This window comes from Orycteropus afer, unplaced genomic scaffold (assembly GCF_000298275.1).
Source record: "Orycteropus afer afer isolate SDZICR_OR568_19922 unplaced genomic scaffold, OryAfe1.0 scaffold00067, whole genome shotgun sequence".
Classification (NCBI taxonomy): Eukaryota; Metazoa; Chordata; class Mammalia; order Tubulidentata; family Orycteropodidae; genus Orycteropus; species Orycteropus afer.
In genome coordinates this window covers 3267914-3285729 of record NW_006921654.1, presented here as the reverse complement: position 1 = coordinate 3285729, position 17816 = coordinate 3267914, and the positions used below count along the sequence as shown (strand labels likewise).

Sequence of the window (17816 nt, the reverse complement as noted above, 5' to 3'; positions counted from 1 at the left end):
ATCCTTGTCTGGGGCAAGATTGCCTCCTAGCTGTGATGCTGGACACACTTGGGGCACCCCAGGCAAGGCCAGCTCTGCTCTGCTCACTCCCACAGACCCCAGCAAGCACCCCTCGCTTCTCCCCAGTAATAGCCAGGGGTGGCCTTCAAAGAAAGCCCAGGCCAGTACCCATAGCATGCTGAGACTACACCCAGGGGAGGGACACAGGTTCCCTCCAAAGCATCTCCTGGAGAAGCCAGGCCCTGGGCCCCAGGATGTCTCCCTTCTCTGGGGTGGGGCTCAGTAGGTAAGGTGGGTCTGAGGACCCAGCCCTTCTGGAGCTTCTTCTGTGGAAGACTTGACCCCCAATCCCATGGTTACCACCATCGCTGTTGGTGCAGAGGCCTGGGGAGAGGGTCGCCTAAAGGCCACAGCCACTGCTGCTGCAAACGGCTGAGGGTCCCTTAAGGGCTGGCCATGGCTATTTACCCTTCAAGGTCGCAGATATGAGCAGAACTGCCCCACAGGGCTGTCTTGGCTGTAATCTTTATGGAAACAGGTCACCAGGGCTTTCTCCTGTGGAGCCACTGGGTGGGTTCAAAGCACTGACCTTTAGTATCAAGTGCAAACTGTTTGTGGCACCCAGGACCCAGCTGCTCTGAAATACTGATGTTTAATTTCTTCCTCAAATAAGGCAAAAGAACAAAACCCCAAATCAGTTGACATCTAATTGATTCTGATGCCTGGCAACCCCCACAAGGTAGGCTCCCCCTTTCTTATTCACCAACAGCCCCGTTTATAACCTCCACTTTCACTGTAACAAACCACTTGGTGCCTACATTCCTCTCAACATTCTGTCTTGACACACCATCATTGGCTCCCTGATGCCAAGAACAGGACTTGGCATACCACAGGCGTTCAACTGATATTTGTTGCATGGATGGATGAGTTTATTAATTAATGCATAGGATGGATTGACATGTGAGTGGCTTTGGTGGTTGAGTGGGGGATGAGGGGAGATACTACATAAGCTGTAGCCAGGCCTGCCTGACACAGCAGGTGGCTGGAAGGAGAAGGCCATGTCACCTCCAGCAGGCTGGGTGCTCATTTTAATGGCCTGGCAGTGAGGTGCATGCACGGCAGAGGCCTGCAGAAGAGGTAACACTGAGAGGGCAGTTCTGCCCACCTCTAATTATTGCTTGAGTCTTTCTGGCAGTGTCAGCCGCCTACCCCAGGAACATGGACTTGTCCATCACAGTGTGGGCTTAGGGCAGCTGCTGCTACTGTCAGTGGGGAAGACAAGAAGATATTCTTAGGGGCCTTTGGGTCTTGGAGAGTGGGGTTTGGACCCCATTCAGCTTCTGTCCTTCTTGTCCTCAAGGCAGCTGAAGGGAGCCCCTGACTTGAAAGTCTCCAGAGTGGCCAAGGAACAAGCTGGCTTGAGGGTGTCCACAGCACCCCCAGGCAGGGAGCCTCACATAGTTTGGTGTCCGCTGACATGGAAGCCCTTGGGAAGATGGCGCCCTAATGGTTAGTTGGGCAGGTGCTCAGGCCCGGAAGGAGGCCTTGACCACACGGCCCTTCAGTGGTTGTGGTGGCCGAAAGTTATTCACCATGTGGATCCTCTCGTCATCCTCTGAGGTAAAAAGCAGGCTCCGGAACTTCTCCATCTTGAGGAGGCAGAGGAGGATGCTCAGGGCAGAACGGGGCATGCTGTGGTCCTCTCTGACCCCAGGTGCACCGTCTAGTATTCCCTGGTCAGCCAGCTCTGCCCCTCCCTCCTTTTTCCCCACTCATGCTCTTCTTTGGACCCCTAATCTCACTTGCTTACTCACTAAAGGCGTCTGAATCGGTTTCAGTTCCAATTCCTTCTAAGACTGATGAGATTCTAATACAGTAAGAGTGATCCCAGGATCCAGAGATCTCCTCTTCCTGCCTGTGTCTAGGTCTTAATGACTAACAGTCAAGTTGCCCCCCAACCAAGAATCTGAACATTCATTAGCAATAGGTGGATGCCTTGATGGTGGGACCTGTGGCCATAGTTGGTGGTGTGACAGTCACACCACCTGTGGTGGGCCAAGTGAAGGTCCTCTCTCTGGTGCTCTGGGAGGACCCACCTGCCTCTCAGAGACACAGATGGGCTCCCGAAGCACAATCCAGGTGACGCTCTCACTCAGTGGGGGTGTCGTCAGGGAGCCGGGGTAGGTCCAGTAGTGCCGGCTGGTGGGCAGGAGGCACTTGGGGTTGAAGCAGCTGAACTGGGCCTTGGTGCCCTGTGGCAGGGTGTGGGGGGGCCCGAGAATCAGCACAGACCTCATACCAGGACCAGACCAGCAGCTTCCCCACTCACTTCCATTGGCCGGATTTCCTTGGTCCACTGATGCAAATCATGGGTAAATATTTGTGATCCCAGATGCCATCTTCCAGCCTGGGCCAGGCCCCCTCCACATGCTTGCTTATATGGACAGGCTGAGACTCCTGGAGCCTGTTGGCCCCTATGTCATCTCCCTTGTCCTCAGCTGCCTCCTCCCTAAGCCAGACCCACTATTAATGTGACAAGCTACAATCAGCCCTACACCCAGTCAGGCTGCAAGGTGAGCACCTAAGGGGCCACTGCCCAGATGAAGAGGGGTCAGCCACAGGGCACTCCAGGTGCTCTCCCGCACCCTTCCTCTCAGTGAGGGTTTGCTGCCAGAAGTGGGGACTGGATGGGCCTACTCTGTGATCCAGCCTCTTCCTCCCTCTCCACCAGGCTGTTCTGGGTAGGGGCATGGTGGGCTTAGGCCGCTGGTCTCACCTTAAACCGGACCATGTAGAGCGCATCTGTCAGCCGGTTCATACTGGGGTGCTCATCCCCTGTCTGCAAAGGGGAGGGCACTGTGAGCCCATCACTGACGGTGTTCTGGAACTGGGGCAGTGCCAGGCCTTCCATGCCCCTCTTGGTTCCAGGAATCGACCACTCACCTCCAAGAAGACCCCAATCACAGCCAGGCCGTCGGGTGCTGAGGCTGCCTCCCCAAATGTGCTGTACTTCTTGGCATTCCAATGAACCAGGTGCAGCTACGGGGCAACAACAGGCCAGGCCCGTGCTCAGCACCTCCTGGGCATTGCGGGCTCTGAGCCACGCTTCTCTCATTGCTACCAGACATCTGGCACCTTTGCACCTGGGGTCCTGGGAGGCCAGGGGAGCCCAGGAGAGCCACCCTGCTCGGGACTCAGAGGAAATTTCTCAGGCCCTGCCCTTCAGTGACCTAGCTGTGAGACAGAGAATGCTGGGTGACACCTCTCCGAGGAGGTGGCATCTGCAACTGAGTCCAGAAAATAAGCAGAGGGTTATAAGATGGAGCCCTTGGGGAACAGTGTTCCAGAGAGAATCGCAGAGGCAAAAGCCTGAAGGTATGACTGAGCCAGGTGTGGGCAGCAGATTCGTCACATGTAGGTCTCTGTGGGGAGAGGTCAGGGGAAGATGAGGGTGGGTAAAGCCAGTTGATTCAGGGCCTTGAACGTCCAGCTAAGAAATGATTAATGGTGGAGAGTCCTTGAAGGTTTGTCAGGAAGGGCAAGGTGGGACGGATTTGCCCTTCAGGCATACAGACCAGGAGAGCAGTAGGCAGAGAGTGGATGAAGGCTCCTCTCCCCAGGCCCCTAGGTGCTCTCCTTACCCCCTCCAGAACCCCACCTCAGGCACCCTTTATGCCCCTGACAGCCTAGTGCCCCACTCCTTCCCCACAGTAGCGGAGGGTCAGAGAACCAGGGCCCTTACCTCGCTGGGGAATGATTTGCCATCCACCGTGTGCTCGGAGCCCATGTCGTCCTTCTTACCCCAGTGGAAGTGGAACTGCTTGAGCCGGTAGGGCTCGTCCAGGGGGCCCCCAGTCACCACTGAGGGCAGAAGTAGGGTAGGGTAGCATTGGTGTGAGAGGACCCACACGCCTGGTGGGCAGCAGCTCCAGGATCAGGGCAGCCACCCAGGAGACGGATACATTTTTCATTTGTAAAATGTGTTGGGCTGGCTGGACCCGGCTCAGTCCCCATCCAACTAACTCTGCCCTTAGTTGAGCCAGGGAGGAGACTCTGGCAAACTACAGGGGCAGAGAAGTCTGGGACCCATAGAGAATACCTCTCCAGCTGGCCATCTTCCTCACTCTTGCCCAATTTCTCGTGGAGGCTGGACCTTCACCTCCCAGGCCCCCATTACCACTAACAGCAGGCCTTCCATGTCAAGAGCCCCGACCCAGGGCTGGGTACAAAGGACTACCTTGTTTAGTCTTCACAGTAGCCCAGGAGAACAGAACCTATTATTACCTCTGTTCTATAAAAACTGAGGCACCAAGAAGGTAAGGCGTTTGTCCAAGGTCATACAGCAAAGCACTGAACTAGGATGAGTCTGTATCTCCTAAGTCCAAAGCCCAAGCTCCTAATCAGCAGGCTGCATTGTTGCCCCAGAATGTTGGAACAAATGGAATGAAGAGGAATAAATGGGGCCCCCGATCCCCAGTGTTACCCCAGCAGAAGAGCCTATAGGGTCCCCATTCTCCTGGCCAGGCCCAAGTCCAACCAGTGCCCTCCCCACCAACACCTTCTTTGTGGTGGGTCTCCACTTATGTTGGTTTTGTGACTTTCCCACCCCAATGCCTGGTGAGCTGGGGCCACACACAGGGCCTCCTGGGACTGATTGGATTTCCAGCTGAAAGGGATCTGGCCCATGAGGGCACCCCAGCCAGGCCTGAATGTGAGCCCCTGGATCAGGTGACGGCCCTGAGCTCAGAGTTCCACGGGGCCCCTCTACCACGGGTGACCAGGGCAGGGCGTCATCCTTTGGGGGCCCCTTGAGAAGGAGGACGAGGCAGCCCAGAGGTCCTCTTTGCTGTCCTGCCTTATCTGAGAAGCAGGGGCTGTTTAGGTGATGCCGGGCAGTTGATTGACAAGGGTGGTCTGGGGGTGGTGGCTCTGAGCAGGGCCCTAATCAGGCTGTCCTGTTCTGGGGAGGCAAGAGCAACTGGGCCTAGAGGCTGAGCTCCCTGATAAAGCTTGTGGGGGCCTGCCCCTCGGAGAAAACCCCACTGGGACCCCAGAGTGAGGTCTCCCCAGGAGGGAAGCCCCTCCTAGACCCCTTGAGTCCAGCTCCCTCAGCCTCCACCCTCTGTCCTAACCACAGGCCATGCTGTCATTCCCTATGGACTCACCATGTGCCCAGCACTCTGCTTGCATCAACCCATTTAACCCCTACAGCAACCCTGAGGGGGCCACACTGTTACCCCCGCTGGACAGATGTAGGTCTGAGGCCACACAGTTAGTGAGTGGTGGAGCCCCAATTATCTCACCCTTGAGCCTCTTTCCATTGGCCCCTGCCCTCTTAGGCCTAGGCACTCTGGCTTGCTTCAGGCTGGACAATCAGTAGTCCACAGGCATGCCACTTGGCCTTGCCCCTGACAGTTGCCTTCACTGAGCTACTGATGTTGTTATGTGCCGTAGAGTCGGACCCGACTCATAGCGATCTCTCCTTGTGTTTCCGAGGTGGTATCTATACAGAAGTAGATTGCCCAACCTTCCTTCTGAGGAGTGGCTGGTGGGTTTGAACTGCTAGCCTTCTGGTCAGCAGTTAAATGCCTTAGACACAACACTGCCAGAACTCCTGATAGGTATCAATAGCTGACTTGATATCAGCAAACCATTAAGTAGGGTCATCTAGGACCCCACGTCCTCTCCCCAAAGCTCTGGGTAAGAGGTTTTTCTTAGAATCAGTACTGGGAAATGTTTCCTCTCTCTCTCCTGACGATCTGTTGAACTTCCTCTTTTTTGCAACAAGAACGGGACTGATCCTTTCCTTTTTTCCCTAGCCTACTAGGAACTCAGGGCTAAGCAATTAAGATCACCTTCTTCATGAAAAAAAGGGGCTCTTGTGGCAGAGTAGTTAAAGCATTTGATTGCTAACAACAAGGTCGGCAGTTCGAATTCAGCAGCTGCTCTGCAGAAGAAAGGCGAGGCAGTCTGCTTACATAAAGATTTACAGCCTTGGAAACCCTATGGGGCAGTTCTACTTTGTGCTATAGGGTCACTATAAGTTGGAATATAGTGGGTAACAGTAGGTTTGGTTTGTCATGAAAGGTCTGGCTTCCCCTCTTTGCCTTTTGATTCTCTATTTGAAATTTAAGTGCTTTCAGTGTGTTTGTGGAGGAGGGAGAAGAGCAGAGTGACTTCCTTACACAAGAAGCTCTAGCAGGTTCCCTTCTCTTCCCACTCCACCCTCCACAGGCTTGGTCATAAGGACAAAATCCCTTCTGCCTAGGAATTTATCATGAAAGAACCTGGACTCTAATCCCAGGACAAAGAGGCCTCAGAAGCTGCCGTGAGTTCCCTCTGGGCTCTCTCTGGGCCACGCTGGTTGGAACTTTGAGATTGTGGGTGGGTTGGAGAGAAAGACTTTTGGAGCCAGGCTGGTTCTGATACTCTCCAGCTCCTTGAGCCTCCACTTGCCCACCTGAGAAGTGGGTTCTTGAGAGGAAAAAAAAACATGCTATCTGAGATCTTAGCCACAGGCCTGGCACTCAGACCATTCCCTTCCCTTCTTGCTGGGCCTGGCCACACTGCACAAAGAGGAGGGTTTGTCCTTTGGCCACACAGCAGGTCAGTGGCGGGGTGGGGATTGAAAACAAGCCCCAGCTAAAGCACTAAATGGAAGGAGAGGAAGGCCACTAGCATTTCTTAAGCACCTGTGTGTGCTAGCACTACAAACATCATTTCAGTTCTTCATCTTTCCTCTCCACAATCCTCGAGATGAGGTTGCATTGCTTCCATTTTATGGATAAGGTAAGTGAAGCTCAGCCTGAGACTTCATAGCTAGTAAGCAGGGGTGCCCCCTTTCCCACCATGACATGCCTGACCAAGGTTAGGACAGGAGGCAGGCTTGGCAAGGGCCACTCACCAGTACGGTCATCGCTGTCATTGAAGTCCACTTGGACAGAATGGCCATTGTTGGTGATGCTGAGGGATGTGCAGGCCTCATAGGAAAGCTCCAGTGGCCGTAGGCTGGGTGAGTACATGGCCTGGCTGGACACGATGTTGATGGGTGACTGGCGGTTGCCCTGGGCAATGGGATACAGCTGGTGCCACTGTGAGGGGCCTGCAGGTGGTGTGGGGCAGGGCTCAGGCCAGCTCAGATCTCTGGACTGCAGGCTGAGGGCTCCCATGAGGGGGGTGGTCTCCTGGCATCCTTTTAGAGGCAAGCAGCCCCTCCTTTAGGGCTGCACAGCCTAGAGTTCTCAATCCCAGCACTGGCACCTCCCCTCTCAGCCTCCATTTTCTTGTCTGTGAAATGATCTCACTGAAGCTCACCTCCCAGTGCTGTTAGGCCCAGAGAGGCTCGGCATGGAAGGGAGCATAACACAGCTATAGGCTCAGGGGTGGTGCTGGGCAGTGAGTCTCCCTAACATCTAACACACACTCAGGAGGCCCTCGGTCCTCTGAAGTCTCCGGCCTGACCCTGCCAGGTGTCTGGCCAATCCCTGCACCCAGAGAGCAGAACATAAGTACTAGAGTCAGGGATAATAATAACAGAAGCTCCTGTCTGTCACACGCATTTGCTCATTGGCACCTCACCACTCCTGTGAAGTAGAAACTACCATGATCCCCATTTCACAGATGAAGGAACTGAGGACCACATACACGCATGTGTGGGTGCATGCACGTGTATACACACACACACACACACACTTAGACACTGATGTAAACATGCAACACATGCATGTACTGCCCCCAGCCTCCCTCCCCAGGCACAGGCCTATAGGTCCATAGAGATCTTCATATGGGCACACATACGTGCATAGTGACCGGAGCTCACCAGGCCCACCAACACACACATGTACACACACACACAGCAGACCACATCGGACACATGCATATGCACTCTCACACACAAATACCCCTTGTCACTAACTCAGGTCTGCATGAAGGGCCCATAGCAAACACATGCCCGTGACACCCACACCTGCACATCCATGCCCACGGGCGCCCACCACCTGCCTCCCAGAGGCTCCATCTGCAGCCGAGAGGCTCTGCATCTCCCTGGGGAACATCCTGAGATGCAGCCTATTTTTAGAGTCACTGCCGGCTGGTGCTTCTCCCCCTTTTTGGCTTCTTAAGTTTTCCTGGGAAAACAGCAGCAGGTGCCGACAGAGCAGTGTCCCCAGTGGATGACTCAGAATCGCGGCCGGCCCCACTGGGTTATTTTTGAAGTCCTGTGAGCACTGCCGCATGCCAGCACCTCTGTCCTCTGTCCTTCCTCTTTGCCCCCAGACTGGGCCACCTGGGTTGGCTAGGTGAGGGTCAGGGCCTTGCTGGACATTGGATGTTCAGAGCTGGTGGGCAGGACTAGCAAGGAGGGCTGGAGCCAGGGGCAGCACCTGGAAGCCGGTTGGGAGCTGTGCACACAAGTGCTGGGGGAGAGGGCATGGTCTTCCACGGGATCTGCCAACCTGCTTCCCTGCCTCTCCATCTCTGCTGCTCTCTGTGGCCATTCTCTGAATGTCTTTTTCCTCTTTCTAGCTCCTGCATGCTCGGAAGATCTAGGCTTCTTCCCTCACCTCAAATATGCTCCTGTATCCTGAGGGGCTCAACAGGGGCGAGAGTCCCCATAGCACCTCACTGATTCCCTCCGGCCCACTGCAAACTCCTAACCCCCAGACTTCAGCCCAGCCTCCTCCTCAGGGTAGCTGCCTTTTCCCAGAGAAAGTGGGGATGGAGGATGCTTCTCCCACTAACACTTTCCCTTCTTCCCACCTCCACTTACACTGCCTAGGTTTCCAGGTTCCTCCTCCAAGCCTGGATCCTGGTCGTTTGGGGAATGGGGGAAACTGAGCCAGGACTGGACCCTTCCCGTCCCCCGCCCCCGGCCCCTTGGTGGGAAATAGCCCAGAATGGAGTTGGTTTGCCCTAGATCCACACTCGAGCCATCGGGCTCTCACCTTCTGCCTCTTCTCTCTTCCACTGCATCCTAAGGAAACTGAGGCAGGATCAGACCAGGAGGCTGTGCCGCTCACGGGTTCCCAAGGCTCCTACCCAGAAGTACTCAGACACCCTGCTCTGTGCGTGGACGCCCACACACATGCATGCACCGCCAAGTGCCCCCTTCCCTCACCAGTCAGCACGGTGCTCAGATACTCCCGCGGGTCAATTCTCTCCCAGGGACACCGCGCCCTTGCCCACGCGGAGTTCAGCTCCCCCAAGGTCCCTGCCACACGCCGTGAGCGCTCCCCGCACAGACATCCGCGCACAGCGCTCTGCCGCGACCAACCCCGGTGGCCCGGGGCTACCTCCACCCAGCTGCGCACGCCAAGGGTGAGTGAGCGAGGGTCGGAGCGAGCAAGGCAGTTAAGGGCTGCGCGGAGGAGGCGGCAGGACGCTCTCAGCCTGCCTGACGCTCGCTTGCGGTGAGGCCACCCGCGCATAGCGCGGACTTTGCGCCGAGCACGGGGAAGCCAGGGTTCGAGGCGAGTGGGTGGGCCGGGCTCCCAGGGCTGAAGGGGGGGGGGGTGTCCCAGTCCTGCCTGGAGCTGGGGGCTTGCGGGTCCAGATGAGCATAAGGGAAGAGATCGAGAAGGTTGGGGTGGGCCGGGGTCTGCGCCTACCGTCGTCCTGGCCGTAGCCCCAGCCGTGGTGGCCAGTCATGCCGCTGCCGTCCCTGCAGCAGTGCACCTGTCCGCTCGGCTCGGTTCCGCTCGCTCGGACTGCGGCTCCGGCCCTGCTTGCTGCGCGGAGAGCCTCTTAAAGCGACAGCGGGCGGGAGGAGCAGTTCTCAGGGGACCCGCCCCCTCTGCCCCCCCTGACTTCTCCACCCTGCAGCAGGGCGAAAGAGGCCGGCCCCGCCCCTCCCCCGCCGCCGTCCAGGCGTAGACCTGGGAGTCGAGATGAGGGGTCAGGGGGAGATGAGTGTCTCCCCCTCATCCACATGACCTGACGACTCACCTTGTTTTCCCCAGCAAGTGGATGGGCGCTGAGACGTCAGCCACCACTGCTGTGGGCTTGCCCTGGTCCCCCACACCCCCTCCCTTAACCAAGTTTGTCCTAGAGCCTTGAATCCCACTGCTGGGGACCTGCGCTCTGGTCCCTGATGGCACTGACCACCAATGACCAGAGCTGGAGGCTTCCCTGTTTGCCAGGCACTGTAGCAGGTGCAGGGCCTTCCTCTCATTTAACCATCTCAGCTACCCAACCACTTTAGGTAGTCCAGAACTTCCTGGGGCTCACAGAGGTGCAGCAGTTCCTTGCCCAGAGTCACCCAGCAAGGGAGTCTCCTGTAAACACCATGTTCCTTACCATTTTCCCTTGAGTCTCAGGGTAACTGGGGGGGGGGGGGTTCAGTGAGGGGGCGTATGTCTGAGAGCTCTGCAGTAGAGGCATGGGGGGCAGGACTACTAGGAGAGTGTGGGCAACTCAAACCCCTGACCCAGGCGGAACCAGAGCCCCCAAGTGGGGAGTGGGGGCAAGTAGCATGAACCAGTGAGAACAGACAGACACCATCTGACTTCTCCACAGAACCAGGTCTGAGGCCCAGCACCTTCTCATTCTCTCTAATGCTTCTTTCTTCTGTTGGGGCCTCTGCCTGTTCCTCTACGCCCGTTCTTTGTCCTTCCTCTCCTTGATGCCCACGGCTCAGCCCCTCCACCCTGTACTCCACTCCATTTCAGTGCCTGCCTGGGCCCAGCATATTCCCACCTGTGAGCCCTGGTCCTTGCATCAAGCCCTCCACCTGGGATGTCCTCTGCCTCCCACCCACTGGTTTCAGCCAGCCTCATTTGATTCATTTTAGGATGTGGCCAGCATGCCAAGGAAGGGGCTTGCCTCTGGCCAGGCCTCAGCAGGTGGTTTGGGGAAGATAGTTGGGTGGCTGGATGGACAAATGATCCCACATGGGCCCCTGTATCCAGCAGGAGTAGAAGGGCCATTAGTAGAATGTCTGCTGGGCAGACCTTGACTAGACTATTCCAGGGTCTTGTCCATGGTTGCCAGATAGAGTGGTGGTGACTAACTGATGACTGGTTGGCTGATTGGTTGATATCAATGACTTCTTAGCCCTGCTGAGATGTCTCTCACTGGCCCAGGAGTGGGAAGGGCCCCTTAAGAGAAATCTAACCCTAGGTTGGGGGCCAGGGACTCATGACAGAGATGCAGGGGTGGCCCCTGAGACCAACATGTGACAGTGACTCCAACATTGTCAAGGCCCCAGGCCTCCAAGCCAGGAATGCCATCTTTAGGCCACCAGCCACCCTTCTCCTGAGGGAGTACCAACACTCTTAGGAGCCTGGGGCTGGGCTCAGATGGATCCATTGGCCTACTTCCTCCTCACAATGACCCAGGTCTTTTCAATATTTTATTTATAGTATTTAAAAGAAATAAAATTGGAATTATTCATACAATCTTGTGACTAGCTTCATCCATATAACAAACCTGTAAGGGATTTTCACCCCATTTTACAGATAAGGATAGCAAAGCTCAGAGAGGTTGAGTGTTGGGCTAGAAGGTGCACAGTGAGTGATTGCTGATTCTCTTGTTCAATATTGTCAAAAATCATGGAGAGGAAGTGGATTCTCATTTCCATATATATATGCAAAGATTTGCTCTGGAAGGAAGAACGTAAGAGAAGCTGCGTTGTTAGGTACTGTCAAATCGGTTCCGGTTCTGGGTCATAGTGACCCTATACGCAACAGAATGAAACACTGCTGGGTCTTGTACCACCCTCACAATCGCTGCTGTGTTTGAGCCCTTTTTTGCAGCTACTGTGTTTGCTTCCAGGGAGGAGACCTGACCCTGAGGGGTGGGGGAGGGTGCAGAATGGGTCAGGAGGGACACTCTTCACTGCTGACTCCTTTGTACCCTTTGAAATAATTAAAGTGTGTGTTACTTTAACAACCAAAGAAAAGTTGATCCGTTTTTTTTTTTTTTTGCCTGTCTTCAGCTCTTCTGCTCTGGCTGCTGGCAACTCAGGCAGGTGAGAGGGGCCCATGGAATTGGCTCTTCTCTGATGAAGCTGTTGTCCCAGCAGCCCACTCTGGTCAATCTGGGACAGTCAGTGCCCTGCTTCAGCCCCCTGCCCTGCCCCCCACAGCCTCAATTAGGTGCTATTTTTAAAGCAGAATTGATTTCTCCGCTCTTACTCTTTGTTCTCACAATAGCCTTGGTGGGTTCTGGTTTTTGTTGTTTTGTGGGGACGGTGTGGGGTGTGTGGCAGGGATGGTGAAGGGCCCAAAGAGGAGGGCACGCACAACCTGTACAGCCACACCTTACTCATCAAGTGACCTTGGCCAGATCTCACTTCCCCTTTCGGTGCTACAGCCTCTGTTCCACAATGAGGTGACCATTCCTTCCCTGTCCACCTCAAGTGAATCCCTGAGCACATTAGTAGAGACAATAGATGTGCAAGCTTGCACCAATAGGTATAGCCATGCCTCCTCCTTACTCTATATTATGTACAAGGCCAGTGGGCCAGGCTAGAAGCCCTGTAGCCTGGAGACTCTAACATAAAAAATATAATTCCTTGTATTTTTTAAACATTTCCATTCTACATATGTGTGTGTGTGTGTGTTCATGCAATGGGATGGAATGGGCCTGGGCTGTGGACACCCAGCATCACAGGCTGTGTGACATGAAGCAAGCTGCCTAACCTCTCTCAGACTGAGTTTCCATATGTATAAGATGGGAATAGAGAGTCCAGAGTGCCGTGAGGAGAGTCAGGTAAGATGATGCCTGTGAGGCTCTTGATACCAAGGACACATTCCTTAGATCCTAGGGCCTTTGCTTTTTTCTTTCCCTTAGCTTTTTTGGCACACATTTTAAACCAAACACATTCCTTTTCCAATTCTAGTAGTGACACTTATTCGTTGTTGAACATTTGGAAGAATCACGTAAAAATGGCACTACAGCAGTGTGGCTGACCTCCTGTACCTTCACAAGGGGAAAGCGTTATTAGCACTAACAGCCTAAGGCTGATTCCTATGGGGCAGAGGTCAGACAGACCTCCTTTCTCCAACCTTTACACCAATTCTGACACCAACCATACTTCCCTCGGCACTCTACTTCTCTACTGGGTTCGATAATTTGTTGCAATGCCTACACAGAACTCACAGACCATACTCACAGTTACGAGGTTTATTAGGGAAGTAACAGGTTACAATTGTAGGTTCAGGAACGTTTAGGATACAGTTCTTTGATCAGGACATCCTCTTCCCAGCTGTGCCCTCAGGTAGGCTTCTCTCTGGCTCTCTGGCCCTTGGCCTGGCCTCTACCTTATTCTGGCAAATGTTACAAAGCTGTTTTAGGTCAGTCATAAGTGCCCAGAAGCACCTCAGTTTGGTAAGTGCGCAGAGACACCTCAGTTTGCTAGTAAGCCTTGGCCTGAAGGTGTTCAGATCTAGCCCCTTGGGTCAGGAAGTCCACTGCACTATCTCCTGTTGGTGTTGGTCTCCTAGTTCTGCTGCCACCATTTCTTTGCCACTGCTTCTGTCTCTCAATGTCTCTGGTGTTGCAGGTCTTTCTGTTTGTCTCCTGGGTAGAGGACTTTCTCTGCATAGGGATCCAAGGGCCAAAGGACGCACTCTGCTCCTGTCTCTTCTTGGTGGTTGTGAAGTCTCGCTTTCTGCTTCAGAGATGGCTCACGGCAAGCCTAGAAGGATGGCAAAACTGACTAATCCTTCCATTATGGTTCCACACACCTTATATGCATGGTTCTACCTCCACAAGGGTGCCATGCACCTTATATACATTATTAGCAAGCTATCCTATCCCCTTGGTGGGCCACGAGCACCTCATTTGCATAGTCGCACACAATCATTTGATGGGAGTTAAAAAGACTATGGCTGGAAGGGCTAGCTCCTGGCCCTTCTAGCCACTGGCCTTTTATCCTTGAAAGACTGATTTCCCCCTCCCAATTATTTTACTCCTTAAAAATAGTTATTAACAATTAGTCCTTCAGTAGGGCAAAGAGCCCTCAGGGTGAGGTTACTCAGGGACCAACCATTCAGGTCTGCTGCAGGTGTTTATTTGATCTGGCCAGGTTTTCCAAAAGTCATTTTGGCTTTACCATCTCTGACTTCTGAGAAAATTTAACTGAGAGAAGATTATTCCTTTGCTCTGAATGAACTTCATGAGGTGTCAGCCTAGCAAAACCTAGAAGGGACTTTCGGTTTGGCCACTGTACTCGAATCTAGTAGGGCCTCTTCCCTTAGTCCAACTTTTTACAGTTACTGCTTTTACAATGACAGCTTTTACAAGCACAATTAACCACGTTACAAGTACAACTCACAGCTGAATTGTACAATCCTAACAGCATTCCTTCCTCCCTTCCTGACAACTATCAGGAAAAAGAGGACTTTATTTAGTGGGGATCTTCCCTGTTCCTCTTATTTTAAGTGTACGTACACTTACCAAAGTGTGTAAGCCAGCCACTTCATGCCTTTATTTTCTTCCATTTTGCATAGCCAAATTCTAAATTGCCTGTCCCTATCAACCCAGTACTCTGAGGAGATAAGCATGTGCTTCGATCTGAAGAGTATCTTGTTTTGTTTGGAACTTTTGAGCATCTGAATCCAAAGCAATGTCCAGTCCAGAGCAGGCCATCAAATTACAGCAGTATATACCAGCTCATGATGTTGAACAATTTTCTCTTTATTTTGTTGGGTTCTAGACAGTTCATCCCTAGCCCCTGTAGACTAAGCCAGGCATAGGCTCAGGAGTTTACACACTTTCTTGCACTTCAGACTAGCCAGCCCTTTCTCTTTCTGTCTTATTCCTAGCCTCCAAGGGCTAGGTCAACAGGCACCACAGGCTCAGGAGTCTATACAACTTCCAGACCAGCCAGCCCTTTCTCTCTTTCTTTCATCCCTCATTCCTGTGGGCTAGGTCAACAGGTGACAATGCACAGGTCTGAACTTAGCCCTTCTCTTCATTGTTGTATTTTCTCTCTTTCATTCACTGAGTGGACCTGGGTGGTTACCACAATGGATTATAGCAGGCTGCCTACTTGCTAGCTCCTTTTAACTCTTTGTCTTAGAAGGGGATTCTTCTGATGGGCACTGACTATTTCCTGCCTAGGCATCTAAAGGCAAACCACTTGCTTGAAATTTAAAATGTAAAACAGTCATTTTTTTATTCCCTGAAGATCCTTCCTTCAAATGCAAATCGCCTGCTTTCTGGGCAGCACTGAGTAGACCTGGAGGTCTTTGCAGATACAGATTTCCTGGTGAGAAAGATTGGGTGTGGCTCAAGTTTTCAACCTAAGCCCCCAATATTTTATAAGGGCTTCAAACTGCTGTAGAAAACAAAGGCAGCATAGAATTACATAGCAACCAAATCCATTGCCCCATGTGGTATTTTGAGCTGAGTAGGAAACTAAGTTATATCTTGCTCGAAGATGATGGCTGCTTTGAATATGTATTGCTCTCTAGAATCTTGCCAATAATTCAATCTATAATATCAAGCTCCTGAAACTTTCAGGTGGGAGGGCTGTGGCAGGACTTTTGGAGAGCAACATTACTGACAGGACTCTGGAAAGCAACAGACATATTCAAACTGGTGCCATTGGCTGCCATCTTTGAGTGGGGCACAGCTGTTTCCTGTCATTGTTGTTAGGTGCCATTAAGTCGGCTCCGACTCACACTGACCCCAAGTACACCAGAACAAAACACTGCCTGGTCCTATGCCATCCTCACATCAGACGAATTTTCACTGCTATCGCTATGAGTCGGGGCCGACTCGACGGCAAATAATAACAACAACAACATTCATAAAGTTTTCCAGTAATATATCAGTGTTTCACTGCTATTCATAAGGTTTTCAGTGAAGAATTGCGTCAGAAGTGGATGGCACCATCTTTCTTCCAAGTCTGTCTTAGTCTGGAAGCTCTGCTTCAAACCAGTCCACCATGGGGGGCCCCGCTGATGTATGAAATGACAGTGGCATAGCTTCCAGCCTCACAGCAACATGCAAGCCAGTGCCAGTGGACATGTACCCCAGTATGACAAACAGACAAGTGGTGGGTTTGTTTCCTACTTGGATCAAAATACTGTTGGCAACAGGTTTGTTGCTATGCAATGCATATGTGGCCCTGTTCATGATGGCAATTACTGAATCAATTTGAACCAGTTTGAAGCCCTGCTTTATACACCGGGCTACTGCATTCAGACTAGCAGCCTGTTTTTATTGGGCAAATCTAAGTTCCCCCTCTAGCATATCTAATTAAGTATTGGCTGAAGGTGGCCTTATACTCTCTGTAATCTGTAATACTCAATATTTATTTTTGTCATACATGTAAGTCTGTTTTACAACACTAGGTAGAAGAAGTACCCAATATCCAGAATACGTTCAAATAAACACATAAACCTTTTTAAAACATTCCAGTTTCATCTTCTCTTTTCCATACTTATCTTCCTATTCATATATATAGATGGCCTTGGGACTCTGGCTGTTTAGAACCAGAAGACCTTAGACCTCTATCAGTCATCTTATTTAAATGGCTAGCATTTGCCTCAGACCACTCCGGATGTGGATTTTCTCCCCTCAACTGCAGCAAAACATCTCTTACTTTCCTTTCAGCCATCACAGGGAAGAACAAACAAAGTAAACATCTAAGAATCAAAAGTTTCACCTTCCATGCCCTTTTATTCTTTCTCTTACAAAATTGCGTGCTTTCATGAGTCTAGAGCCATTGCAACAAATTCCACTTCTGACACCAACCATAAAAATTACATGGTGACAGTGTCACCTGACCGCCTCTAATTTCACAAGGGGAAGGAGGATTATTATTAGCATTAAAAGGCTTATGTTGATTTCTATGGGGCAGAGGTCAGACATTCCTTCTTTTCTCTAATCTTTTTACCAATTCTGACACCAACCGTTTCTCCTACAGCACTCTCTATTTCTCTGCTGGGTTCAATAGTTGGTTGCAACAGCCACAAAGAACTCATAGACCATACTCATATGGGGTTTATTAAGGAAGTAATAGGTTACAATCGAGGAGCTCTGGTAGCATAGTGCCTAAGGCACTTGACTGCTAACCAAAAGGCTGGTGGTTCAAACCCACCAGCCATTCCTCGGAAGGAAGATGGGGCAATCTACTTCCATAGTGATACTGCCTCGGAAACCCAAGGAGGGGTTGCTATGAGTCGGGGCCGACTCGACGGCACATAACAACAACAACAACAGGTTACAATTGTAGGTTCAGGAACACTTAGCCTCTTCTCAGCCATGCCCGATGGCAGGCCTCTCTTTGGGCCTCTGTCCCTTGGCCTGGCCTCTGCCCTGCTTGGGCAAATGTTACAAAGCTCTCTTAGCTCTACCTATGAGTGCCTGGAGGTACCTCACTCCACTGGTAAGCCTCGGCCTGAAGGCACTCAGCTGTAGCTCAGTGAGTCAGCAAACCTAGCTCCAACAAGTGCCTGGAGGCACTTACTCTGCCAACAAGCCTCTTGCTGAAAGGCACTTAGCTTTACTGCTCTGTGGGCCAGGAAGCCACCATGCCATCTGCTGTTGGTCTCCTGATTCTACTGCCACCATTTCTCTGCTGCTGCTCCTTGCTATCTTTTGCTGTCTCCAGTGTTACAGCTCTCTCTCTCTATCTCCTGGGTCAAAGAAGTTCTCAACATAGGGATCCCAGGCCCAAAGAATGTGTTCCACTCCTATCTCTTCTTGGTGGTTGTGAGGTTTCCCTTTCTGTCTCTGGGGTGACTCATGTTAAGCTTAGTGGGATGGCAAAATTGACCAATCCTTTCATTACGATTCCATACACCTTATTTGCATGGTCCCACCTCCATGTGAAAGCTGGACAAAGAGTAAGGAAGACCTAAGAA

At 52.2% G+C, this 17816-nt stretch overlaps 1 protein-coding gene across 1 annotated transcript; it reads right to left on the bottom strand.

Moving 5' to 3' along the window:
* Window positions 1-1526: 1526 nt before the first annotated feature.
* Window positions 1527-9645, bottom strand: CA7 (carbonic anhydrase 7). Its single transcript, XM_007940228.2, has 7 exons — window positions 9606-9645; window positions 6905-7102; window positions 3743-3861; window positions 2944-3039; window positions 2777-2839; window positions 2097-2252; window positions 1527-1649 (listed from the first exon to the last, which is right to left on the bottom strand). The coding sequence occupies exons 1-7, from the start codon at window positions 9643-9645 to the stop codon at window positions 1527-1529; spliced, it is 795 nt and encodes a 264-aa protein (XP_007938419.1).
* Window positions 9646-17816: the final 8171 nt, after the last annotated feature.

Bases quoted from the DNA above. Each gene is read 5' to 3' on its own strand.
- CA7 (XM_007940228.2), bottom strand. From the start codon at position 9,645: ATGACTGGCCACCACGGCTGGGGCTACGGCCAGGACGACG. The intron at 7,103-9,605 runs GTAGGCGCAGAC...CACCACCTGCAG, and splicing joins GGGCTACGGCCAGGACGACG to GCCCCTCACAGTGGCACCAG. The intron at 1,650-2,096 runs GTGGGTCCTCCC...TGCCTCCTCAAG, and splicing joins TCTGTGTCTCTGAGAGGCAG to ATGGAGAAGTTCCGGAGCCT.